Source organism: Mauremys reevesii, linkage group 2 (assembly GCF_016161935.1).
Source record: "Mauremys reevesii isolate NIE-2019 linkage group 2, ASM1616193v1, whole genome shotgun sequence".
Taxonomy (NCBI): Eukaryota; Metazoa; Chordata; order Testudines; family Geoemydidae; genus Mauremys; species Mauremys reevesii.
Genome location: NC_052624.1, coordinates 40,587,544 through 40,614,581, shown reverse-complemented (window position 1 = coordinate 40,614,581; position 27,038 = coordinate 40,587,544). Strand labels below are relative to the sequence as shown.

The following is a 27,038-nucleotide window of genomic DNA, read 5'->3' as shown; positions in this document are numbered from 1 at the left end:
TAAACGGGTGTAAGTGGTAAAGAAGTGTAGCTTGCGCTAATTTGGCATTAAGTGGGTTTGCAAAAAGAATACAAAGGTATAAACAACAACATGCCTACTAGGCTTGGTCTGTGTGATGAATCTCCAACTTTGTGGTGTTATCAGTTAAAACTCTATTTGCAAGAGTCTCCATGTGTTCTGAGCCTTGTCCTGCCCCTCACTGCAAAATACTCAATCACAGCTCAAGGAACAGAGATAAGGCAGAGGACAGTGTGTGTGAAAGCTCAGCTGATAACACCTCGGGCTTGAATAGAAACTCAACCAGCACTCTGCTGTCGGCCTGTTCAAGGGCAGACCTCATTCCAATGTGATCAGCATGACTAGCAGCATTTACTGGACTTGCCACAGTCAGGGAAAATAGCTTTTCATAGAACTTACCTTCAAATGTGTAACTGGCATTGAATCCTCTATCTTCCACAAGCTCATCACTTCTAAAGTGCACCCAGATCTGAGGAGCTGCTATGACTAGTGGCACTGAAGGTGGTGCCTGGCCACAGAGTCTGGATATCAGCTCTCCATCAGCATCCCCTGAATAAAACACACATGCCAATTTGCCAATTTTACAGCTAACTCAATCAATCCTAAAATATCTGTAGTAAGTTAAATTAATTTGTGTGAAACAAATGGGAGAGAAGGGTGGGGAGAAACAGCATAAAGGGTTTTTTTCTGTATTTTAACACACACGAGGATATAGTACACATTAAAGGAAGACTTATTATTCTCTATGTTTACATTTTTGCAGAGCTTTGGAGTTTTATAGTGGCATTTGGACCACTCGAGCCAGGGAACAATTCTAGAAGCTGTAGTATTTATTCTTTTGAATTGAATTGAATGAGCAGATTCTATGGCTTGCTCTGTGTTAGTCATTTTAGTCTTTTCCTCTGCCCTTTTGAGGCCTATGTCTAGTCTGACCAATGGAACCTGAGAATGCTCACTCACAGACTGGTCCATAGCATTGCAAAGTCCTATGGCTAGAAGGATGAGAAAGGGTGGACTAGCTAACCTATTTATAGTTATGTCCCTTGGTTCTTCTTTTCATGGAATGCCTGTTAAATTCAATGGGTATTTTCAGTTTAGACGATAAGATCTGTCTAGTTTCAGAAACGTGTGGGTGTCCCTCATTCATAAACAGTCACTCCGAGATCAGCACAAGGTACCCCCACAGACATCTGCAGCACTCCTCTTCAAAACACTATGTAAAATTATGCAACATGTGCTCTATTAGCTGAAGACTTCTCTATAGAACAAAGAATGACATTGGTAGATGTATTTCTTGTAACTTTTAATCATCTGCATATGTTTCTACAAACTTTTATTCCATCTTTACTGGTTTGAGTTGTATTTTATTTTTAGTGTTATACAGATAAATGCTCTTAATGAGAGAGAGGGACAAGAGTAAGCCAATTTATAATAGTGTTTGTCAAAATGTCCAAGCACTATCTTCCTAAATCTGCTTCTCTAACAATATCAGCCTACAGATTTATGTCTTTATTCATAAGCAACTCATGGACTGCAAAAGGAGAGGCAGCATCATCCAGCACTGATGGCACAAGAGTAGGAGGTGAAATATCTGGGTTCTATTCCAGGCCCTACCATTGGTACCTGGTGTGATTTGGACCAAGTCACTCAATCTCCCTATGTAATACAGGGATAATGACACTTAGCCAACTTTGTAAAGTGCCTTGAGATCTGTGGATGAAAAGTGATGTATAATAAACTGACATTTAATGTAAATTATACAGAAAATCTGTGCAACCTGTCTTTTCCAGTATTATACTATATATATATATATATGAATCTTCATAGCTTTCTTGACACAGAATGAGACACTAGCCATCTATTTGACTGAACTTGACTCAAACTGAAAAAAGGTGTAGATTGAATAATAAAGTCCAGGATTTGCCACAGAAAAACAAAGAATGCTCATTCAAAAAATTGGATGTGAAATTAGGCTAGTGAAATATTCTCATGTAGCTGATCATTTAAAACAATATTAAACTTCACCCAGGAAGCTTGAAATGAAATATTTGTTTGGCTTATTTGGAGTAAACACATTTTCCTGTGAGTATCAAGTAACAGATGCTTAATTTTCTATCTTAAAAAACGAACCAAAAAAAACCCCATAAAAATGTACTATAGACAATTCCAGGAAAATAATCCCACATTCTCCTCTTGAGTCAGTGTCTCCCATCTCTCTGCTACCAAACAGGATCTTTCCCCAAATTCACGCCTGGTCTTGTGTCACTGTTCAAGGAAAATCCACTAGAATTTAGTGACTTTTTGCACCATTGGAATTTCACTGCTCACTAAATGCTAACTGTCAGCATATGCAGCTGAATTACAACAGCCTGTCTTTGTCATGAGGCCAGCCTTGTGTAAACTGAAAATCCATTAGTCTGGCCAAAGTGAACAATATTGAATAACACAAGGCTATGTTTGCTTCGTTTTCTTTCCAGGGGAAGTAGACTTTCTCTACTTAAGCACTTTGGTATCAGAGCCTGAAGGCATGAGGAGTGAGAAGAGGTGGGAGAATAGAGATTTACTTTAGTATTTCTCTTTCTTTACTTTCTGCTTTATAGTCTACATCTCAGACCAGAATTATTTTTTTTTTAGGATTAAGGAGAGAAGACAAGTTTACACCTACACATCCAAGTGCTATTATTTAAAACAATTAAGATGTAACAGATATCTACCCTCAAAGATACCCCCTCTCAAAAACAATTTTCTTGTAAATCAGAGTCCTTTTCTCTGGGGGTCACTGATATGACCTGTGAAGGCAGAAGACATTCTCTGGTGCTTGCATACTACAGTCAACATTAGTTGAGCTATTTTTAATACAGGGCCACCCAGAGGATTCCAGGGGCCTGGGGTCTTCGGCAGCGGGGGGCCCTTCCGTTCCGGGACCCGCCGCCGAATTACCGCTGAAGTGGGACCCGCCGCCGAAGTGCAGCCCGGTCTTCGGCAGTAATTCGGCGGCGGGGGGCCCCCACCGCGGGTCTTCAGGGCACTTCGGTGGCAGGTCCCGGAACGGAAGGGCCCCCCGCCGCCAAATTACCGCCGAAGACCGAGCTGAACTTCGGCGGCGGGTCCTGCTTCGGCGGTAATTCGCCAGTGGGGGGTCCTTCCGCCCTGGAGTGGAAGGACCCCCCGCTGGCGAAGACAGGGAGCGGAAGAAGCTCCTGGGCCCAGCCCCGCAAGAGTGAAGGACCCCGCTCCAGGGGCCCCGAAAAACTCTCGTGGGGGCCCCTGTGGGGCCCAGGGCCTGGGGCAAATTGCCCCTCTTGCCCCCCCCCCCGGGCAGCCCTGTTTTAATATTAAAAGAAAGAGGCATGGTGCTTTCCCAGTGCCTTACAATGCAAGATACCAGAGAATGCACAAAGAGAGGAACTTCTCAATACACAACGTGTTAATATATTAAAGAAATGCACATCAAGCTGTATTCCTCCAGTTTTACACCGGTTTAACTCCACTGATTTTGGTAGAGTTACAAGAGCATAACTGAGGTAGGGCAGTGGTGCATTGGGTCCCTTGTTTCCAAAGGAAGGCATATGTTCTAGTTCTAAAATATGTTCAAATATACATAGATATAGTGCATTAATCCAGTAAACACCTCTGCCTTTATGTTGTTCAGACTATATTTTATCATTGAGTGCCATATTAAACACCTTTTAAATTTTGGAGAATTGCCATACAGTGCACTTAACATGACACAATTGCCACTAAAACAACTGATGTATTAATATGCTTAATTCACTCTTCTGTTCCAATTGACCTTACATACCTACTCGTAATTCTAGGTAGTCAAACTGACAGTCTTGGTGGTGTTCCAAGTGGAAATCCTTAAAGGAGATGTAAGTGGATGAATTGTAGTGGTATGGATTCTTGATGGTCCACTCACAGTTCAAGTTGTTTGTGTAATTTCTGATACTGTCATAACCCGGTGAAGTGAAATTCCCTCCTTCAGCTTCCATGCGGGTCCCACCACAAACTGCAGAACCAAGACACTGCTTATTTGAAAATAATAATAATTTTGGTGCACCAAGACAAATCTTGCTTTCATTTACTCCTGCACATTGATATCAACAGTGGTGTTCCTGAGAACAGCTGTTAGGTCCAGATTCATTTCCTTCTTTATGTAGATGCTACTACTCTGCAACAAGAGAGTGCCTGCCCAACCTCCTGGGTGCTCTTGACAACCATTTAAAAACACACATGTAAAGAAACAGACCCAAAAGTTATCCCAAGAGCAAAACAAATATCCCAGCAACAAAATACATATAACAAGAATTAATTAACCTCCTGACAACATCCCTACCACAGCTCTACTCCACCGCTACCCAGCCTTACCTATCGCCCAACTCCTTATGGGCAAGGAGGAGAAGATGGGCCTTGCAGCATGCTCTGAAGATCAGCTCATTCCTCCTGTTTTGGACGTAGGGGGGAAACCATGTTCCAAAAGCCTGAGCCCTAACAGGCAATGCTCTGCCAGCTGCCCCATCTCTAGTGTGCAATAGTGGGTGGAACGTCAACTCCATCCCCACCTCCATACATTAGCCAATGAAGCTGGCTTACAAGAATTGCACTAAATTACCAGGCCTCCTGAGCAACGGGGGAGCACAGAAGGCATTCTGACTCTGTGTCACAAAGCCTCCTGGGGAGGAGCAGCTGCACTCTCCTTATCCCAGGCTAAGTGCAAAAATCACAATCTAGCCCATCCTCAGAAGCAAGAGATGTGTATGCAGTTCTCGTCGCAAAACACTGTGTGCTCCGGAGTGAAAGCTGTCCTTTCCATTTTAGGCTTGATTTACATGTGTGCGCACATACCCACAACCCCAAAAATCTAAATTTTCTACTAATGTAAAATGGGTGATTGCCAAATTTGAGGTTTTTCAGCCCAGCCATTTTAAAGATATGGGACACAGAAAAAGAACATGGATTTGTTACAGGTGTCATATTTTTGCAATGCTTTGCAAAGCTACAAAATGGCTTGCCAAAGATACTTCATATGAGGCTAATTAAAAAATCTGCATTACCTGCATCTTCACTAGAAGAATAGGAAACACTGAAGCCTCTCGCTGAAACAGAGATATCAGTGACCAAAATGACTTTCATTGTGTTTCCTGAGGATTTCACTTGAGTGCCTGGATTTACATCACCACACAGTTTGGCTAGTCTGGGAGAATTCTGTCTGAGGCCATTGTAAACCTGTTGGTTAAAAATGCATTCTTAGAAGCTCAAACCAAACATTTTCTTCAGAGTTTAAATGTGCTTCACATGTTTTGCACAAGACTCACTGAAATCCCTCCATAAAGGGCTGTTCTAAAACCTAGTGAAGTCTATGAAACAAACTCGCATTGACTCTAGTGGGTCAGGTCCTGAATTAAAATGTTAATATGAGGGTGATGGAATTTTTTGTTTTCTCCTAAAAATTTCTGTGAACGTTTTTGATATTTTGTCAAAAAAACAAACAAACCAAAAACAAAACAAAAAAAAGATTTTTTTAAAACAAAACTGGAAATTTTCAATGAAAAGGGACTTTTTTGCGAAAAATATCAATTTTGTCAAAAAGCCACAAAGAAATTTTATGGAAAACTTTTGATCAGCTCTAACATTTAGTTTTTGATGATACAGCTGTTTTTGGTTATGGCTTCTTCCATGCAGAGTGCATCCCAAGACACTGGGAGTGAAATAATACAACTGCGGAGTTAATCTCTCTCTCCTGTAATTTCAGAGGTACAGGAGAGGAAGAAAATATGTTTTCAGTTGAGATTTAGAATGAGGTGGAGAGTTATTGACACACAGGGATGCAGGAAGGCCCTTCCTGAAGGCTGTTCCTTTCAGAGTTCATTACTTCATTAGCTGATAAAGGGACAATGCCTGTGACTTGTCTAAAGCAAGGGAGTAAGGGCATGGAGGATAGCCACGTGATGGATGGAGGCCAGTAGCAACTGGCCTCATCACACAGGTGGGCAGGGAGCAGGTGGACAGAGTCTTGGCTCTGTCCCTACTCAGCACACAGGACAGTAGATGCTTCACCAGCTGTAGGGAACTTTTCTGCAGGAATCATGGCTCTCTGTATTGTAAAGTACAAGTGTATTTGTGGGTGCTGTAAAAATAATAAATGATAATTGGATTCTGTTTCAGACTTCAATACTTTAGTGTGCTTTCTGAATTTACTCAGAGTCTCATCACATTTTGTTTAATTTAGTATAATCCTGCAAACACTTAAGTACACAAGTAACTGCACACATGAGTAGTTCCATTGGCTTCAGTGGGACTAGTCACATGCTTAAAGTTACACATGACCTTAAGTACCTTCCTGTACCTTAGAGAATTAATTTCTTTCTTCCTCTGTTGCCACTCCCATTCTTTCGGGGTGGGTTATAATTTGTCTTAGAAACAGATATACAAATATACACGCCATATCAACAGTACCACTCTGGTAATACTGTATAAGTAAATTAAAGCACATGAATGTGCTTTCCCTGTATTCATTCACACTTACAGCCACATAATCTAAGCTGCACCTCTGGTAGGCTTCGGTTTCCATATCATTAACAGTTAGGGTGATGCGTCGTCCTTCTGGGACTGTGATCCTCCATTCGCACACTCGACTGTGTGGGTACATGTTGGGATAGTTGGGGGAAGTAAATGTCCCAACAGGTGCATTAAGATCTCCACCACACTCTGGAACAGAACAAATGTTAGGAAAGCTCGCACAGAAAATCAATGGATACTAAATACTTTCTGGAGGTAAAAGATTAAAGCAAACCCATGGAACTGATATAAGAAAAAAAGCTCTTGACTGCTTGAAATTTTGATTTGCTATGCTATATCCTTCCATGTGTGGGTCACACTGGTTAGAGAAGTTTAATATTTCTGGTAGTTCCACTCAAATGAGCCATTAAATATTTGTTAAAATATGACTGATAATTGACCATAGTAACTAATGTGAATCAAGAGTTAACATTTGCTTCCCTTAAATGCTCATGCCAGATGACTGCCTTCCTGAACCACCACCAAGAGATCTGAGTAGCTCACTGTGACAGGCTAAAGCAGCAGTCTGGGAAGGGATCACATGGCCAGGCCGGGTGCGTGCAGAACAGGAAGCTGGGTCCAGGCAGGTCACACAAGGGAAGGGTGTGTTCTCCTGTCCGCTGGCTGCTTGAGGCAGAGAAAAGCCTCTGGGGATTGTGAGCAGCAATTGAGTTGTTTTATTTTGTGGCCTTTACATCCTTTTTTATAAACAATAAATTGGGCCCTGAGGAAAGAGCCTTACAAAGGACTTGGGTGGGAAATTTGCTTTCCCTCCTGTGCTGGTGGAAGATAGCACAGGTCGTCTGTTGCTCTAACTTTCACCCGGGCAGGGTAGCCAAGGATCAGAAAGCTACAACCACACATAAGTCAGATTTAAAGGACAAATATACACTGCTGTAAGAACAAATGATTTGAAAACAAAACAAAACAATTGCACTCTGATGAAGATGGAAAATGTGGTTAGCTGTGTATGCTGCCTTGCTTATGGTAAATTGTCACTTTAAAAAATCTAACCTTCAATACTAGCATCAAAGCGCAGTCTGAATCCTGGGGCGTTGATAGATCCATCAGTGAAGAACTTGACATAAGCAAAACTGTCAGAAGTATCCATTGCATCAGGGATAGTAGTACCACAGTATCTGCCCAATAAATTCCCTAGGCAAGTCAGAGACAGACAGATGAGGTTTATTATTAGGATGAGTTTTATTCAGATTTCTATTCAAGTAGCACCACTGAGTTTAAACCATTAGGTAGGTTTAAAGAAATAAAGCAATCTTGGGAAACAATTGGAAGGGTTTTTGTTTCCTTTGCTTTACTTCAATAACTAATGTAACTACACTGGCAATCAGGAAGGCACCTGTACTGCATGTCGTTCTTTCAGCAGCAAGTGTTTTTAGTAGTCTCCTTTGAGACTTGCTGCTGGGATGAGGGCAGGGAGGAGAATCACTGAAACAGTCTACTGACCTGAAGCATTGTACTCGCGGATCTCCACAAAGTCATTTGCACACTCAGGGGAGTCCTGAACATCTAGTCCTTCTAGGCTAATGGTGAGATAATGGCCAGTAGGTCCCCAGAGAAACCATTCGCACAACAAATTGTCTTGATAGTGCAGCTCCGGAAATCCTATGCTTTCGATGACACCATTTTGTCCTGTCACCGTTCCACCACATGTAGCTACAAAGAGAACCACATTTCTAGTGATCCATTCACCCCAGAACAGCACCTCATGGAATTGAGCCGCCTCTCCCACAAGACTTTAACAGCACATTGCCAAGTAGTTCCGCACAACCATAGTGGGGATTGTCCTCCAGATTCTAAATCTCTTAATCTCTCCTTTTAATTCCACTAGTCCTGGTTTGTTTTCCTTCCACAAATATTTACACCTACTGTGGATGTTGTTTGTTTTCTCTTTGTTTTACCTCTCACTGATCTAATCTCAGCCAGACGTAAACTCAAGTTACAGACTTGGGGCTTGATTCTCATTTACATTGAAGTCTCTTTCCACTCTGGCAGTGTAAATGAGAATCAGGTCCTTTGGATCCAGATTTCAAACATCTCAAAGTCTGGCAGTGTTTTGATCATGGATTTGTGTAGGACCATTATAAAGCTAAATGTCATTTGGTAAATTTGGATCCAGATTTTTAAGGTTTGGGTGATGGTTTGGATTGGGAGCCATGGGTCAGATTCCTCTCTAGATTTAACTAGGTAGTAATATTCATAGTCTATTTGTTGGTTTTGTCTTCTGCGTGGCAGCATAAAAGCAGAATTACACGCTTGGTGTTTGTTTCCTACTGCTTTTGATTCTCATTTCCAGGCCTTTCCCTGTGCTGCTGCTGCTATGCATGGCCTGGCTTCCCATTTCACAAAGCCACCACCCTCTTTTTGCTCGTGTCTCTTGAAATTTCACTTCTTTTGTGATAACCACAAAATGTGAGTTCATAATAATAATGTAAAGAACAAATAAATTACTCCCAGTGGAATATATTGGCTTTTCCAGTGCATCCTGTATGTCTGCCAATTAAATAACAGACTTTTAGATGCAGTTGCTATATTTCTTTTTATGTCCTGTGCAATGGTGATAATATTGATGGCTCTTAACAAATGACTTATTTCAACATGATTAATAACTACCTGTTAATCATGTTGGAATAAGTCATTTATGAGCCATCAATAGAATCATAGAATCTCAGGGTTGGAAAGGACCTCTAGAGGTCATCTAGTCCAACCCCCTGCTCAAAGCAAGACCAATCCCCAAACAGATTTTTGCCCCACATCCCTAAATGGCCCTCTCAAGAATTGAACTAATGACCCAGGGTTTAGCAAGTCAATGCTCAAATCACTGAGCTATTGCTCCCCCCACCCCATCACCATTATTACCACTGCACAGGACATAAAGAGAAATATAGCAACTGCCTCGAAAAGTCTGTTATCTAATTGGCAGACATACAGGATGCACTGAAAAAACCAATATGTTCCACTGGGATTCTTTTTGACCAGATACAATTTCTCTCTTAATATATGCTGTCAATATTTTCATACAGTGGGCCCAATCTGCACTCCCCTATATACATACATATATATATTGTCTTTTATATTTGAGATCAATACATAATCAATAAAATCTTGCTTAAAACAATACATTCCAGTTCTTTGCTACCAAGAAATATGAAGAAGAAACAGCCCCCCAGTCCTGGTTTTGAATGCTCCCAGAAGAGACCAATATAATAAGCAAACACTTTCTCTGAAGGTTAGTGAAAACTGACATTTTACATTGCCGTTGAATCTGACCCAAGAGATTTATTTTACTGGTAACTCTTTGTTGCGCATTACTAACCCTGCCTTAGCAGCTAGAAAATAAAAAATGGTTTCTTAATGAATTATTTCATTTTCTGGCTGGCAAATATTGACTCCCCATCTCATCCCATCCTCATTCCATTACTCAACCCCATGCTGAGATTATCAGCGCTCTGTTGCTTTTGCTCCGTCTTTGTTTGCCTCCCGGCACTGTTAATATAATCAGTTATGACACTGGCATCAGGGCACCCCTCCTTTACCTCACAACTACCTGCTGTTAGTTGCTCTTCTTGCAATACGTACCTCTTCAATCCCCTTGTCATACAAATTACACTCTATTTGAACACTGAATACCAAATCAGATTACTTGACTTTACACATCTAACGTCATTTGCAACCATTTTCTGACCAAGGTGCACCTGCTTTGTAATTTATCATACATCACTGTTTATATCACGGGCCTCTGGGCCCCGGGTGCTACAGCCACTTACTCCTGGCCCTTTTGGTGTTGTCACTTAGATTGCTGCAGTTGACTATTAGGCTTATCAAACTGCCCAATCCCTGTTACCACTGCAGCAATTCTACAAGGACTTTCATATTTTGCTGTGATTCCTACCTATCACCAGGGAAATAATATATTAGCATTAATTGATGTGATGATTCTGATTACATGAATCTATGGTATAGAATAATGGAAAGAGACAAAAGCTTCTGTCAATCAATCTATTTTGAATAATTTAGGGCCTAATCCTTATTGAATTAAAACTACAGGACTTGGGTCCTAAATCTTTTCTGTTCCTTTTATAGCCACAGATCAGTGAAAATGCAATAAATGGAATAACTGCTAGCATTACCTCTTGAGTACTTGGCATTGAATCCAATATGTGTGGCACTGTTGTCAGACCTAAACCTCATATACATGACAGCTCCTGAAGACCTTTGAATGCCTGGCAGAGAACTTCCACACAGCTTGGCAAGCACTGGTGCACTGGAGTCAGCTCCATCACGTAATTCAAGGTAACTGAAGGCACAACTAAAATAGGAGGAACTTTTCTATTTAATTTGCAGCAACAATCCATTTATGACATTTCAGCAAGTACCTGAAACCTTCGAGCAATGAAATTTTAGATGCGGTGTGACTAGGAAAAAGGCACAGTGATAGAGCCAGACAAATTCACAGATAATGATAGGGCTTGAATCAATTATAGTGCCAGAAATACTAAATACCACACCAAACTCTGATAGTCACTGATGTGAATCCTGTGACATGGCTATTAACAGTAATAAAAAGGCTTTAAATAATGTTACTGTTTAATGTGCAGCATTTTTTTTAAATATTTAACCTTGAAATGATTATTTAAAAACACATTTTTTATTCAACATCTTCAGTGACTACTGAAATAAATAAGGGCAGTGGGACTGATCAAAGCGATCTATAGGGGTTCATCAAACCAAATAAGTGTGCACCCCATTATGTGGGTATGTAGGAGCCAACAACTTCTTCAAAATACAAGACAGCTTCACTTATGGGGTGCTGTATAATCACCTACCAGCCTCACCCAGCTATCCTGGAAGGTGGGCATAGGCGGGTGCAGGCATTTGTGGAGTCCACATACCTGCACCAGCTTTTCTGAACCTGGCACTATTATGGGGTGGATTCTTTGCTGGTGTATGTGACAGATAGGGCAGATTCCTGCAATATCCTGGACAAACCCTACTGAATTAAGTTAAGTCTGACTGAATTCAGTTTAAGTATTTTAGGAGTTCATTGTATTAAAATGCATTTTTTGTGGGATTGTATGTCACATGTCTAGGGAGGAGACCCGACTGAGAGAAACCCTGGCTGGGAAGTGCAATGAGCTTCAAAATACTATTTGAAACAAGATGAACTTTTGAAGTTAAGTAACTTTCCTAGGAAATACCCAGGGGAAGGGAATGTAAATTCCCCATCTCTGGACCCAAACTTTTGAAGCTATTCCTTGAGGAGAAACCCACTGTCTCACTGCCTATTCACAGTCTCTAAGAATCAAAACACAAACTGTATAAAGGAGATGATCACATATTCATGGTGTGCTGGTTCTGAGCCTAAGTGGCTCTGAATCTGTAACCGCAGGAAAACCCCTTGGTGGGGTTTGAAGGACTGTTCGCCTACCAGAGCCTTTGTTGGAGTCAGGCTTGATCTCTGATTAGCTAATTAGCATCAGCGTAAGTTCTTTTATTGTTTTTCTCTGTGATGCTTTTACCTTAAGAATAAATTTGCTTGCTTAGAAAGAGCTGTATGATAACTGTGGACAATTATGCCGTTTATAGCCTCTGAGGAAGGAAAGCAAAGCAAGCCCGCTAAGGCAGTCTGTCTTGCTGGGGAATTTATGGTGTAGGCATGGGTATTTCCAGGCTGCAAAATTCTCACTGAGGAGGGAGGGAGACGTGTGTCTCCACCCAAGAGAGGTGATGGCTGGGGAGTCAGAAGTTTGAGAATGAACCTTGCTGGAGGGAAAATACAGGTTAGGTTGCCTGGAACTGTTATTGTGTCAACTGGTATAACTCCACTGAAGTCAGTGGACTTCAACTGATTAGCAAATGAGGATCTGGCCCGATATGTCTTCTGCCTGCATGGCATGCAGAGAGCACAGACCAAATGAGTGGATATAGTGGTACAACCCCCCAAGTGTGCTGTGGGCCAGGGCCAGGGCCAATCAGTCTGTGCCCACTGGCCACCAATCTGAGTGGTCACAGGGCACAGAATTTACAGAAGAGATCCTCCTGCCATTTGAGCTTCCTCCATCCCTGTTATTGTTTTGCTGTATATCTTATTTTTAATTTCTGTCAAATATTAAAAAGGCCAGAGATGTGCACTGGCAATGTCAAGGTGCAGGCACCTCTCTCAAAAGTCTCCAAAACATCCTAATTGTAAATTTTGGAGTAAATTCTATTGGGGAATTAGGGAACATACTGATATAGTAATAGGGAAAGAAAAATGAAAATGGAGTGCCTCAGAAAATGTATGAAAAATAAATGTAGCTATATACTTGGGTGAAGGTTCAATGTAAAACTGGTCTTCAAACTGCAGCTCCACTGCCCCTCCATTCGGAGCTGTTATGGTCCAGACACAGTCAGCATGCTGTGGATAGTTGTTAGGATAGTTGGGGGAAGATGCATATCCACTGGGACTGGAATCACTGATATAGATAGTCCCTCCACAGGCTAGGAAAGAGAAGTTTAAGAACAACAGGTTAAAGAAAATGTGTGAGATGTTCAAAACAAACGAGGACCAACTTCTGCTGGTGAGAGAGACAAGCTTTCGAGCTGCACAGAGCTCTTCTTCAGGTCTGCGCTGAAGAAGAAGAAGAGCTCTGGCTAGCTCAAATATTTGTGTCTCTCTCACCAACAGAAGTCGGTCCGATAAAAGGTATCACCTCACCCACCTTGTCTCTCTAATATCCTGGGACCAACATGGCTACAACAACACTGTATACAAAATAAGTAAGTCATCCATATACTTAGTCCCAGGTTCTTTTCAATGGATTATATTCATCACTCAAACAAATATACTCTCATTTTTGCTGTTGAATGATACTATAGCACAGTTAAACCTAGATTTTCTGGCCTTCTTGTTAACCAACAACCCATTTATTCCATGAAAATTAATATAATGGTCCCCTGATGACTGCACTGACTGATACTCTACTCCCACAGTGATCCTAGACTCAGATAAGCATGAAGAGGAAAACCTTATTTGCTTTATTTCTGAAGAATTCCTAACATCTGGAAAACTGAAGTTAAGGATTGGATCATTCGATGCTTTTTGTGAAGCATCCTCACTTTCACTTTCCAAAACAATTGAAATGTAAAACTCGAGACAATATGAAATCCAGTGAGAAATGACATTCAAAGCAAACTCAAGAATTTGTTCAGTTTCTTTGCCCTACTAAGATACTTTTATTTAGCAGTGTAGTGGGGCGGCTGCCCTAGTCCTGGAGAACAGCCAAGCTAGGCTGATTGGAGTAGCAGCCACAGCTGTGGCCAGCTCAGTTAGGGCCCAGCTGGCCCTGATAAGAGGGCTGTGGGCCAGAAGCTGGAGCAGTCTCTTTCTAGTGGTAGAGAGGGAAGGACCTAGCTGCCTGAGACCTCAGGGTACAGAGAACAGAACAGAACAGGGCAGGGCTGGGGAAAGGCCAGAGGAGCTGGGGAGCTCCAGGCTGGCAAATCCCTAGGCTGCGGGCCTTTATAAAAGGCCAAAAGAGGCACTGAGGTTGCAGAGGCTGCAGCCCAGGGTTAGGCAGGGGCAGCTGGTCCAACCCCCTGGCCAATGATGAGTGGCCATTACAGACTGCAGTTTGCCCCAGTGAGAGGGGGCTAGATGACGATTGGCAGTAGCCATTGAGGCAAGGTGGGTGTAGAGGGTGGGGGTTCCCCTGGGAGGGGAGACCCAGAGAGTGGGGGTACTGCTGGGACAGAACCCTGAGGTAAAGGGCACTGGGGTCTGGGAGGGACACGGGACAGGTGGCAGGCGAGACACCAGCCTGCAGAGGGTGTGCCGTAGGCTGGAAAAGAGCTAATTCCCAGATGACCTGTAGGAGGCACCGCGCCAGTGAGTAATCGCCTTGCTACAAGCAGCTAACAACTTTATGATTAAAATACATTTTAGTAATGCTAATGAATACAGTAATTCAATCCAGGTCTCTAAAGTGAAGTGTTAGAAGTATATATGTATATGCTTAGCTCCTACTATGCGTAGAATTTCCAATGGAAGGAGTAGAAAGAAAAAGAGGAGTTACAAACTTGAGAGTGAGTGAGCATGCTAGTAGGTTACCTTAGTTCTCTTTAATCAACATCATTTAAATGAGAGCTCCAAATGTCCTAAGACATGTGTTTGCCTGAAATACTTTGGGAACAGCTGAAGATGCCAGGCCTCTGATTTATACCAGCTGAGGATGTGGCCTGCCACCTCTTCATTCTTTCAAAAATGCCAGTTCCTGCAGGGGATGTTATTTTCTCAGCTGAGGAGGAAACTTTTATGGAATGTTATCATTTCTGCCAATGCACTGGGTCACACTCATTTCTGCTGTAACTCACTATTTGTAGTATGTAGCAGGAAGAGGCAAGATTCTAACTTGCCTTCCTTCCCCATGTTAACTGTTGAAGTCTCCTGCTAACCTATGCCCAACTTCCCCCATTTCCCAGATGCAGGTGAGAGATAGCTTCAACCCAACCACCAGAGAAACTAGAGATACTACTAATGAAAAGTGTTTTATTAACATAATGTCGGGATTAGAACCCAGGTCTGCTGAGCCTGGGACAGCTGATGTTCCCACAGTGCAGCAAGCCAAGGAGCACTATGGAGAATAGGCGCTACAGGCAGTACTACCCAAAGGAGCCAGAGTGACAGTACCCTGCAGCTGGGGTTACCACCTCTGAAATGCAAAAAAAAACCCAGCACCCACCGTCCCACAAGGCAAGCCTGCTGCAACCTCAACCCCCAGCCACAAGGCAACTCTCCCCCCACTTCAACAGCCACTTATCTAGACAGATAACACATATGGATAACATTGATAACATCATTTTTCTTACTTAAACTGCAAAAGTGGTAACACTGCAGCATCTTTAGCTGGACACAGAAACTTTTAACATTAGATATCCCAGTGCATTGCGATAACAATGCAAATCTTTAGACCCATGTAAAAAAACTGGCAGATTAAATTATTTTTCTGGCAACTGGCAAATATATAAAAAAACTGGCCAGGTCAATCAAATACTGGCTAGGTGATAACCCTAACTGTGGCCCTCTGATTGGCCATCACCCTTTTTAACCCTGGAAGGTACCCCAGGAGGTTGTTTGGGCAACAACAAAGACTTTGGGCCTGTTGTGACTCCAGACCTCACCTTGTCTCTTGATCTCAGGACTCTGATCCCAGCCTGACTCTGACCCTGACTCTTGCCTCTTGATTCTAGCCTGATGCTACTTCTGATCTTCGGTCTCCAACCCCAGCCTGACTTTGACCCTGACTCTTGCTTATTGAACCCGGTTCTAGCGATTCCTCCAACCCCTGCTCACTGATTACTGTCCTTGACATGTAGACAACCTACACCCTGGTCCCTTACAAATATGTGGAACACTTATGCAGTGAGCATTTCAAATAATTTACACAGAAGGCATTTTTGCCAATATTTGTTTTTTAATCAGATTACAGTCTCTCCATGCTAAGTGCAGTTGTAGCTGTTTTGGTCCCAGGATATTAGAGAGACGAGGTGGGTGAGGTAATATATTTTATTGAACCAACTTCTGTTAGTGAGAGAGACAAGCTTTCAAGCCATACAGAGCTCTTTTTCAGGTCTGGGAAAGGTGCTCCCAATGTCACAGCAAAATGCAATGTGGAACAGATTGTTTAACATAAGGAGCTTAAATTCATTACTTGGTTAGATACTAAAAATCATGGACTGAACAGACACACTGGATTTTGACACTCACCCAGACTCTTAGCCTCATACTTCAGTTTGAACCCTTGGCCTGCATGACTGCTGTCAGAAATGAAGTGGACAAACAGCTGATTGTCTGTAGAGTACATGGTAGAAAAAGAGCTGCTACCACAAAACCGCCCGTTCCTTCCAATGGTCCCCAAAGGCGGGGCAGAGTCATCCAGTCCATTTTTAAGCTAGAAGGAAATTGTTAAGGTTGTTCAAGCATACGCTGTAAACCTTAAGGAATGCTCTAGCAGATATAAGAACAAACCCAAACAACAATCTTGAAAAAAGCATTTCTCCCTTTAATTTACTGTACCAGTAAATCGTCATCTCTAAATAAAGCTTTGAAAGATAGCAAGACCATTCTAAATGATATTTTGTCACTTTCCTGTTGTTAATAATACCACAACATATCGGAGCCCTAGTCATGGGCCAGTATATCCTGCTTCTGGAAACCAAGTGACAACACCCACAGCTGATCAGCTCACCTCCACGTAGTCCCCGTGGCTGCAAGAAGCATCCTCACTCTGAACTTCGAAGGGTTGTTCAAAATGGACAACGATAACAAACCCACTGGTAACCAATACATGCCAGGAACAATTGAGATTGGGAGCATAGGCCTGAGGATAGTTGGGGGATGTGATCACTCCCCTGTCGGCATGCAAATAGCCACCACAACCTGAATGAAGGGAAATGAGATAAGGAAGAAAAAATCATCTTAAATTATTACAAAAATGTCTTCAAAATCACTGTGATAAGCCAAATGCTGAACAGCTGGGTGGGATGTGCATTAGTGGACATCCTGAATAATCTGCCCACTTCCAGGCCACATGCAAGTCCAGGTTGTATGCTGACACACAACAAACAAACCTGGCTTTTTAGTATGGCAGACAAATGAGTACTGCACTGTGCTTGATGCATGTGGGGAGGGTAGGCATAGGGGTCTTTATGCCACCTTTCCTCATGCGTTCCTCTCAGCACCAATCCGGGGGGCTGCTGTACCCTAAACTGGCCCCCAGCACAGGTTGTAAGTTGGAGCAACCTCAAGGCTGTCCACTCAAGACACTGACATGCCCCTCCCTGCTCCTGCCCCCCTTGGAATGCACTCTACAGCAGTCTGTGTGTTTGCGGAGTGGGGCGGTCAGAACTGCTCACAAGCATCTGGCTGCAGCAGAGGATTTCCATATGAAAGGAGAATCTTCAACTGTTGCCATGAGGCATCTTTGTCCTTGTGGGGCCTTAAAAGGGTCCAAGGACCTGGCCCTGTATCTATTTTGTGTGTGTGCTTGGATTCATTTATTTGCATCTCCAAGTCAGAGGTTCCCTTCCCTTTCATTCTCCACTTCCCCATCTCTCAACAATTGCAGTTTGTTTTTTAGCTAGCACCAGCCTTCACATTTTCTGACTATATTTTGCAATTCTTAACCACAATTCTTAACTGTTGTAATATTTCTTTATGCACTTGTACATTTTCCAGGCTACAATATTTGTTTTTCAGGACAAAGGTGATTTTCAGATCTGAGGAGAGTTTCATAACAGTAGAACTCTGGACAAGGGACAAAGTTTACCTTAAGAACATGTGTTTTTGGAATATATGAACAGATGCTTTGTGCAATTACTTGGATAGATTGCTGACAGTTGTGGCAGGTAGCTATGCTAAAAATGTAGGCTATAACTACTTCCTTCCTTATTCAGCTTTCAGCACCAAGGCAGATTAAAGATAAATTTGAAGAAAAAAAACCCTCAACTTACTTTTGTGATAAGAAGCATTAAACCCAGCACCAGTGACACTTGCATCTGTAGTGAACTGAATGAACAAGGCCTCTCCAGTAGATCTTATTGGCCCAGGTGCATCTCGACCACATATGGTGGCCAGCACCGGGGCAAGGCTATTGTCTCCTAAGGTTAAAAGAGGAAATATCAGTATTAAAAATACCAGAAGTCTTAATTTTTTAACAGTATTTCAGTCAAAGTTGTTCCCAGATTTTTCTGGACCATCACCATCTTGTGTTGCTTGTTGCTTGATATTCGCCTGCACATAGCTTCAGCACAGAAGAATATTAATTTTGGAATAGGTTCCTGTGACTGATAAACTGAAGCAAAATTTGATCTTTCAGATATATTTATTTATTTTAAGTACACACACACAGTAGACAACGATTTCTATAAACTGGGGCTCTCTGTGTATTTCACACTGTCAGACAGTACCAAGATTTCTTACCATCTCTGATGACAAGTTTGTCGTAATTGCATGAACTATGAGATTCTATATCTAGGGCCAGGATATTGAACTCCACAGTGGATTCTGGAGCTCTGATAAGCCAGGTACAGTCAACAAAATTTCTGTAGTTGCTGGGCCAGCCTGGTGAGAAGAGGAATGAAGGGGTTTCTCCAGTCATAGCAACACCACCACATACACCTGCCATGCAAAAAGAAACAAACATTAAAAATCTTTTATAAAATTAGAAGTGTTTCTTCTTTATTGTCTAATTTGACAGTCCCTCACTGAACACAGTATGAAAACTACAATGGCGCTATATGTCAATACAATGTTAAAGTACTTCTGCAAGCACTCTCAGGTGTTGGTTTGAAAATAGGAACCATAGCCGGTGCACAAGTCAGCCTTAACTTTGTCCAGTTTAACTTGCTCAGATACAATAAATAGATTCATGTTCTCATTTTTTACAATAGGTATATATCTCACACAAGAGCTATATATTCATATTGAACTTCTTTTCCTTTGCTTATAGGATATTTTGGATCAAGCATGTCCTGTATGTCCCTGAAGGTCTGTGCAGAGTTGAATCTCAGGGTTTCTAAATGCATCACATGAGCTTTTTAGTCATCTTCCTTATGCAAGTGACAAATCCTCCAAGAATATTATTTCAAGGAGGATACTTTCCCATGTAGGCATGCAAAATATTTGTCCCTCCTAAAATGCCAGAAAGGGCATGAGAATCCTTAACCCCTCCAACGAAGCCTGAGCTTCACTTTTAAAACAATGTAAAAAAACTGAATTTGAGAGAGGTACAACAATACAACTCAACAAAAATAATAATGATCAGTAACAATGGTAACACAGGTCTCCCCTGCATTACACCAGGCACCCTTTATGGGAACAGGATTTAGTGCCTCGCCAATGGTATCACTCTTAACAAACTAATCAATAGTGCCATTTTCAGAGACAAACCTCTAGCAATGGTGTAGGTAGTGGCTGGAGAAGCTTCCATTGCATACCAGTCCAAAAGGAAACCCTTTCCATTCACAGAAGAATCAGACTGGAACTGGGCTGTGATAGAACTGCCGGAGGAGATGAATGATGAAGGGACAATACCACAGTATGTGGCGAGAAGACGGAAATGGGTGCTGGGCCCATCGTAGATCTACAAGAAGAAAGAGAGAGTGGAGCAACAATGGTATTTTTCTGTTCCTACCATATCCAGCAAAGTAATGGCAAATCACTGTTACTATGGTTTTCATTTTGAATGTTTGGGGCCAGTTAAGGCTGAGAGTAGTGAAAATAAAACCAGTGACGTGTAGCCAACGTCACTGCAAAGTTCTTGGTGCTGGCACCATTGTAAACTGGACTCCTGAGGAGGATATTCCCATCTTCAAATAAATGAGATAGAACTGAAGCTTCAGCACCTTAATTCCATTGTAGATAATAAAAGATATTGGTAACAGCCCTTCTGTTTCACCCGCTACATATGGTGCTTCCCCACCAGAAGGATCAGTACTGAAGCCATCAAACTCAACTCATTGCCCATTACAGACTGTTCTTCCAGCACATTAACTGGCTTTTCATCTGAAAAACACCACTGGTGTACTGTTCTTTGCTGAGGAAGAAATAATAAAATCATTCTTCAGGAAATTTCTTTAGATCCCTGTAAATATTTTAAGTAGCACTTTGCAAGCCAAAAATCTCAATGTGTTCAAGATGCTTTTGTGTTACTAGCAGTCAGAACCAACTACATAGCCCCAAAGTGAACGCAAGACAGAGAAGACTGGAAAAAAGATTCAAAATATTAAAGTCAGGATCAGCTCCTCAGCCGGTGTAAATCATCATAGCTTGAAGCCAATGTAGTTACGCTGATTTATACCTGCTGAATATCTAGCTCAGTGATTTGAGCATCAGGAACTTGTTAGGCTCAATGGAAAGAAAGAAAAAAATCCAGGTTGTTAAAATATGAGACAAGATGGAAGGAAGAGAAGTAATATGTGTGTGTTAGTGAACTACTTGTAAATGTCTGGTTATAAAAAGGGGATTAAATCAAAGGCCAATCATAGGATCAACAATCATAGAGAGGAAAACAAATTCTGAAAAAAAGAGTCATACTAATGTAAGTTGAGAGAGAGAATCAAAGCAGAGAAATGAGAAACAGGATGCATGCAGTATGTTACTGTTGTTACTAGGCTTTAGTTTGCACTGTGTTTCATACTGTTTTTAAATATGAAAGCTAAATTCATACCTCATTGGAATCACACCATGGCCGCATTTGGCCCTGATAGTCTGAAAAAAGGCTAAAGTCCAGATTGTGACTTGGACCACAAAACCATGCAGAGGAGAAAGGGGGAGTACTAACCGGCCAATTCAGCTGAGCAGATAGCAGGTGATGTAACTTGCTACAGGTATAGGCCAGCAACAAATTATTAATCCTCCAGAGCAAAGAAGCAGCAGGAGCTTGTTCAAGGCTGTGCCTAAAGGCACAATCTAGCCCTATGATATGATCCTTCCCATTGACTGTGGCCAAAAAATTTTTCAAACTGAGGCCAGGCTACTATAAACACTTACCCACATGTGTAAAAATAAATACGTGTCCATGTTTCCAGGATCAGGGCCTTACATTCCTAAAGTTACGTATTTAAATCCACATTTAGGCATTTACATAAAGGTGGCTAGATTTCCGGAAGTGTCAAGTAGATAAATACAACTCCTACTCTTTTCAGTTGGAACTGTAAGCACACCGCATTTCTGAAGCTTCTGAATTTGAAAATGGTAGGTTGTGCCTTTAGTAACTTATTTTTGTCAGCCTATAAAATGTTTTAAATGCCCAGCTGGGCAATATCTGATATTGCCTACTAGTGAGGAAACGTGCATGTAACACTATCTAGCGCCAGTAATTATTCAAAAGCAATGAGGGAAAGCAAATGGCCTAAACTGGACCTCTGAAAACACTTCCCAAGCCTCACTTCACCTGCTTTATTCATTATTTCTAAGACAATTTATAAAAAGAATCTACCAAAGTGACCTCACCTTTAACTTGTCGTAAAAGCAACTGTTATGATCTTCAATGTCCATCTGCAGGATCCGACCGTGGATAACATGAGAAGCATTGACACTTATCTTCCACTGGTAATTGGAGTTGTGAGGGTAGTTTCTGGGCCACAATGGAGAAGCAATTTGCCCACTATTTCCCAAGATATCATTCCCATATACTGAAAAACAAGAGGGAGCCTACTAATGATAATGTTTCTCATAACAACTTAATTTTAAAGAGTAAACTTGGCAATTGGGTCAAGGAAGGCCCATGGAAGGAAAATGACTTGTCCAGGGTCAGCCAGCAGGCCAGTGGCAGAGCCAGGAAGAGAGCCCCGGTATCCTTAGTTCCACTCCTGTGCTCTATCTACTAGGCAACACTGCCTCTCTGTAATTTTATTTCTAATTCTGACATCCAAAATATACTTGTATAAAATGTAGTCAGGCATACAAGAGCCTCATTCAGTCATGTTACAGATAGGGCAGGTATTCAATAACATTTTGTGTACATTTAAAAAATATTTTGGGTGAAATCCTGGTCCCATTAAAGTCAGTCAGAATTTTGCCAGGATATCATCCTTTATTTTTAAATATACCATTTCCCCCTTATTCTTGGAAGTGCTCTGAAAAATGGTAATTTATTTTTCAGTGAAATAATATTTACTTACAGTGAGCAAAAGTGGCCCTAAAGCCAGCATCACTGCCTGAGCCATCAGAGACAAATTTGACCCACAAGATGTGCCCAATGATGGATGTGTAATTCAAATGTAAGGAGTCCCCACAGTATCGTCCCACCATCTCGCCTGTGTCATTCCCTTTGCGAATCTCCAGATAATCCTTGGTGCAGCCTTCACTATTTTCCAGCTGGAATGTTCTGTTTGAGTTGCAGAAAGCAGAACCATTAAGATTACTGTACATGTATTATATAAACACACTGCAGAATCTGCTATACTAGATCAGACCATTCATCCAACTATAATGTGATGTCCTTCCCTCTAGCAATGGACAATACTAACACTAAAAAAGAAGCAACCCCTCCTTCCCCCCACCACAAACCAACCAAACAACAAAACCCTTCCATAAACCATAATACATTTGCTGCATACAGTGGAAAAATTCCTTCCTCATCCCATATATCTTTAGTTTGCATAGCTAAGGTTTCATCTCTTAAAGAGTTTTTTGGTTCTCAAAAGAAGTACAAGGTATTTGACATGCTCATGTTACATATAGTAGATTTTTTGTATAGTGTTGAGGTTACATTTAAAGTCATATTGGATGTATAGAATAGTGAAACGTACGAGACTCAAAACTATACTTACATCACTGTGTATCAATGTGTGCCCACCTTCATTTACCTGCAGATTTCCAGTGCACTCTCTGAGGATGAAGCAATTTCAAAAGGCCAAATACTTACTTGAAGTTTATCTAACATTATGAAATCTTATCTCCTCTTCTCCGTACCTTCTCCACTTTTTTTTTTACCTTTAGGGCTTCAGATATGCCAAAGCCCCTCCCTACTCCCTCCATTTTCTGCAATCCACTTCACTTTGAATACTTTTATCACTTACTGTCTTTTGTCTGCTGAGCATGAGGTCAGTTGAACTCTGAGGCTTTCCCATCATCAGTGTGCAGTGTACGTCAATAATAGGGATTATCTGGAGCAGTGGTTTGCAACCTGTGGTCTGTGGACCCGTAGGTGTCCACAGACCACATCTAAGATTTCCAATGGGGTCTGCACCTCCATTTGAAATTGTTGAGGGGGCCTCAAAGGAAAAAAGGTTGAAACCTACTGGTCTGGAGGGTGTACGATTGAGACTCGAGTGACCAAGTATTTGCTGAGCTCTGTATGTAGAGGAGGACTCATAAGCAGAAGATCCATTGCAGACTGCAAGGGCGTGAGAGGCTGTGACCAAAAGCACCCCTGTATTCCCACCCTACCACTACTGTAATAATCTTCATACAAAATGTGCCTTGTGAGGTATCATTTGAAAACTAACTCCTCGCTGGTCAATATCATGGTGAAATGGATGTAGCAATATTGTAAGTAAAGTTATAAATTCCCCCTGTGTGATGTTAGTAGAACATGTTCAAAACCAGACAGTCCTGCCTAGGCAAAAGTTAAATAGGCCTGTCCTAAAAATGGGAATGTGTGTTTACCTCAGTTTACATATAAATAGTAAACAGGGCCAGCAAAACAGCAGGGGCAGCAGATGGCAGGAAACAGAACAATTTGCATTTTAGCAAACACAAGTGGGGGAAGGAAGAGCATGGAACTTCCTTCATTACCAGACTCCACGTTGCCTTCCTCACTTCAAAGTTTCACTGGACTACAAAAGAAAGGGGCACAACCCCCCAAGTTCTCTCTCTGTCACCTAAGAAGTGAAAGGCACCAGCATCACTGGGCCTATGGGAGAGATCCTGACCAAGGAAAGGATCTGTCACCATCTTGCCGGAAGACTGTGGGTGAGAAAGGCCATCTTGAACAAAGCCTTGAACCAAAACTTGCTGGATTAATTTTTAGATTTTTAGATGCATGTTTTTACTTTTATTTGCTGGTAACCATTTCTAACTTTATCTCTTATACCTGAATTCACCTCAAATCCTCTCTGCTTCCATTAATAAACTTGTTCTATTTTTAATCTAAACCAATCCAGTGCAGTGTTTAAACTGGTAACTCTAGTTAAAGTAACAAACTGTTAAATATTTACCCATTACAGGGGCAACAAACCTCAATATCTGAGCAGTCCAGGAGAGGGTTGGGCAGTGCAGAAAACAAATGTTTTGGAAAATCTGGGGTGGGGGTCACCCTGAAAGTAGTAACCAAGGCTGGTGGAAGGCAAAGTGGAGCTGTGGGGTTGTAGACAGGCTGCTGGGATCAGAGCTGCTGAACCAGGCTGTCTAGTACACAGACACTCAGGGTGTGCCCCGCATGCTGGTAAGCTGGTTGTGAACAGCCCAGCTTGGGATCTACAATAGTAAAGCACTGTGAGGTACCTAAGGTTATGCAGCAGGCAGTGACTCAATTCTCACTAGTCTGGATTGCACCTTGGAATGTGACAGCAGCCTATGGGAAGTGGCCGGGAGATCAGGGGAAGTCAAGTAGAGGCTGCATGGGCCAGAGGATCTTGGTGGAAGTTGTGAGGAGTTGCTTTTTAGAACTAGAATGTGGAATGTGTTTGCCCCATACCAGGCAAAACTGGAATGAGACTAGGTGAACATACCTCCCAAGAAAGCACAGCTAGCTCTCCTAATGGGAGCCTGGGCTGCTGTGGGAATGGGGCCTATGGCAAGGGATGTGGGAATCTGGGTGGATTCCTGACTAAGCCTACTGGGCTTGTATAATTTTGCTTTGAGTTTCAACTTGTGTCCTCAGGTTTGTGTGAATCTCGACCTCAAATAAAGTCAAGGGTTGTGCTGCACAGAAAAAAAAAAAAAGACAAGGAGGTTCAACCAAATGTATGTGATTGTTAGTAACTCCCATTAAAACTGAACCAAATCCTTTGAAAGAGATTTTACATTAGTGCAAAAAGGATGAGCAGGTTCAGTCTGTTTTTTAAATTACTTTGTTCCTAGATCCCTAATTACTGCACCAACTGATCGGAATGCTAGATAGAAGCTAAAATATCACTGCATTTCTTATTGAGTTATGTTGAATCACCCAATATCCTTTTCAAAAGCCAGTCATGAATATAACAATAAGGATCCCAGAAAGTGCCTTCTACAGCTAATGCACAAATATCTCTGATTTCAAATTCTGGTCACCCATCCTCCCCTTCCTTCAGGCCTGAATATATTCATATGTCTCCAGTGTACAGACCCACTATGAAACCGTTCCAACTACCCATATGGATACACTTTGGATTAATTTAGAGCAAACCCTCAACTTGCAAGACAGGCAATTTTGTAAGACCAATATAAAGAAGATGAATACCTCATGGCAAAGAAACTTTATAAAATCCCAGTATTCAACTAACTAAAATAAATATCTCCTTGCTATAGACTGCCCAAAAATCTCCTAGCATTTCTTGATTTGGCCTTTTGGTTACATGAAACTAATGAACAGGGATTACATCCTCTGAGGATCACACGTTATAATTGTATGTGTATTGCACTAAGTGTATCTGGTTCACACTATACACTTGTTTTGGTTAAGAAAGTTGCTATTTGTTATTGTTTTTAGCAATTAACTTGAAAAATGTTTCTCGGATTGCAGTGCTTTCACCCAATTTCTCAGAGGAAGAATTTATAACAGTGTGTCCATTTCTGTGTGCTAGCAAAGCAATGTTTCCATGATAACTACATCATATACAATAAGTATATTTCTGGGCACGTGTTACTTGTGCACTAATTAACTGCAAATATAAATTCTAGTGTTGCTTTTCTTTTCCAACTGACCTGCTCTGTCAAGGGTCAGTATTCTGTTTCTTGGCACCAAACAATGTTTAATGCCATGAAATAGACAAGCTTAGAAATTAACATCATGGGCAAAGAGTGGCATAACTGCATCTTGTTAAAGTAATCTGGATTGTTTTCTGGATCATACATAAATTTCTGGTCTCATATCTTCTAAGGAAAGTACTTAGACAGGAAGGAAGGTGTACTCCTAGCAAGACTCACTTTGTTCTTGCTTTATCTCCATCTTTGTGATTTGACATAGTTGCAGAAATAAATCTGAGGCCTTTAATTCAACATGAAACCAATTATTGCAACCTATTAAGAATATGGACACTTTATACAATTCAGATATACAATAGTATGAGATACCTGCCAATAACCAAAAAGGAATTGAAAAGGTTTTCATTTGCAAAAGGGTCTATAAAAACAAAAGATGCAGTGATGCTGAATTTCCTCTTGTTCATGAGGAACCCTTTAGCACCCCATGATACTCTCTGACAATGCACCATCTAGTTATATAATATTGTATAATGCCCCTAATATAAATGATGACCAATAAGGGAGAAACTGACTGTAAGCTCCCTATGGCCACTGCTGTGTTCTCTTTCTAAGTTATTTTGGACACACTGCTACAGTTTTACATGCTGGTAATTACATTTCCTACTAAACACAGTGCTTCCTTCCTGCAGCTCCATTAAAAGGCTGAACAATAACCCTTGGAACGGATTTACATGAAAGACAGCTGAAGCCGGTTGCCAGGGGAGCTGACAATCTTCCAGATACATTCAGTGTTCAAAGGATAAGAGTCAGGATAGTTAGGGCTGTTGAAGGCTCCTCTGTCCATGTGGAAGGTACCGCCACAGGCTGAAATGAGAAAGACAGAACAGAGACTGAAGACTACATGGAAAAAATACCTTGGGCTAACTCGCTAACTCAGAGGGAAAAAACGTTGAAACAACAATGAATATCCCTTTCTCCCCATTTGTTAACTTCTTGGCTTCAGTGGACAGAGCACTGGTTTAAGATCCCCAGGAGGAAATCCCAGCTTCAGGAA

At 41.6% G+C, this 27,038-nt stretch overlaps 1 protein-coding gene across 2 annotated transcripts in view; it reads right to left on the bottom strand.

The window, feature by feature from the left end:
• Positions 1-27,038, bottom strand: part of CUBN (cubilin) — a 189,659-nt gene that overhangs the window by 61,452 nt on the left and 101,169 nt on the right. For both annotated transcript variants that reach the window (XM_039526922.1, XM_039526923.1), the window contains 16 exons: positions 26,716-26,848; positions 22,258-22,463; positions 21,587-21,768; positions 19,523-19,715; positions 18,554-18,751; positions 18,085-18,231; positions 16,821-17,011; positions 16,340-16,523; positions 12,900-13,074; positions 10,725-10,903; positions 8,041-8,250; positions 7,591-7,731; positions 6,545-6,726; positions 5,073-5,244; positions 3,821-4,027; positions 418-567 (listed from right to left, as the gene is read on the bottom strand). In XM_039526922.1, the coding sequence (XP_039382856.1) occupies positions 418-567; positions 3,821-4,027; positions 5,073-5,244; positions 6,545-6,726; positions 7,591-7,731; positions 8,041-8,250; positions 10,725-10,903; positions 12,900-13,074; positions 16,340-16,523; positions 16,821-17,011; positions 18,085-18,231; positions 18,554-18,751; positions 19,523-19,715; positions 21,587-21,768; positions 22,258-22,463; positions 26,716-26,848 (2,850 nt within the window). The remainder of the gene's footprint in view (positions 1-417; positions 568-3,820; positions 4,028-5,072; positions 5,245-6,544; positions 6,727-7,590; positions 7,732-8,040; positions 8,251-10,724; positions 10,904-12,899; positions 13,075-16,339; positions 16,524-16,820; positions 17,012-18,084; positions 18,232-18,553; positions 18,752-19,522; positions 19,716-21,586; positions 21,769-22,257; positions 22,464-26,715; positions 26,849-27,038) is intronic.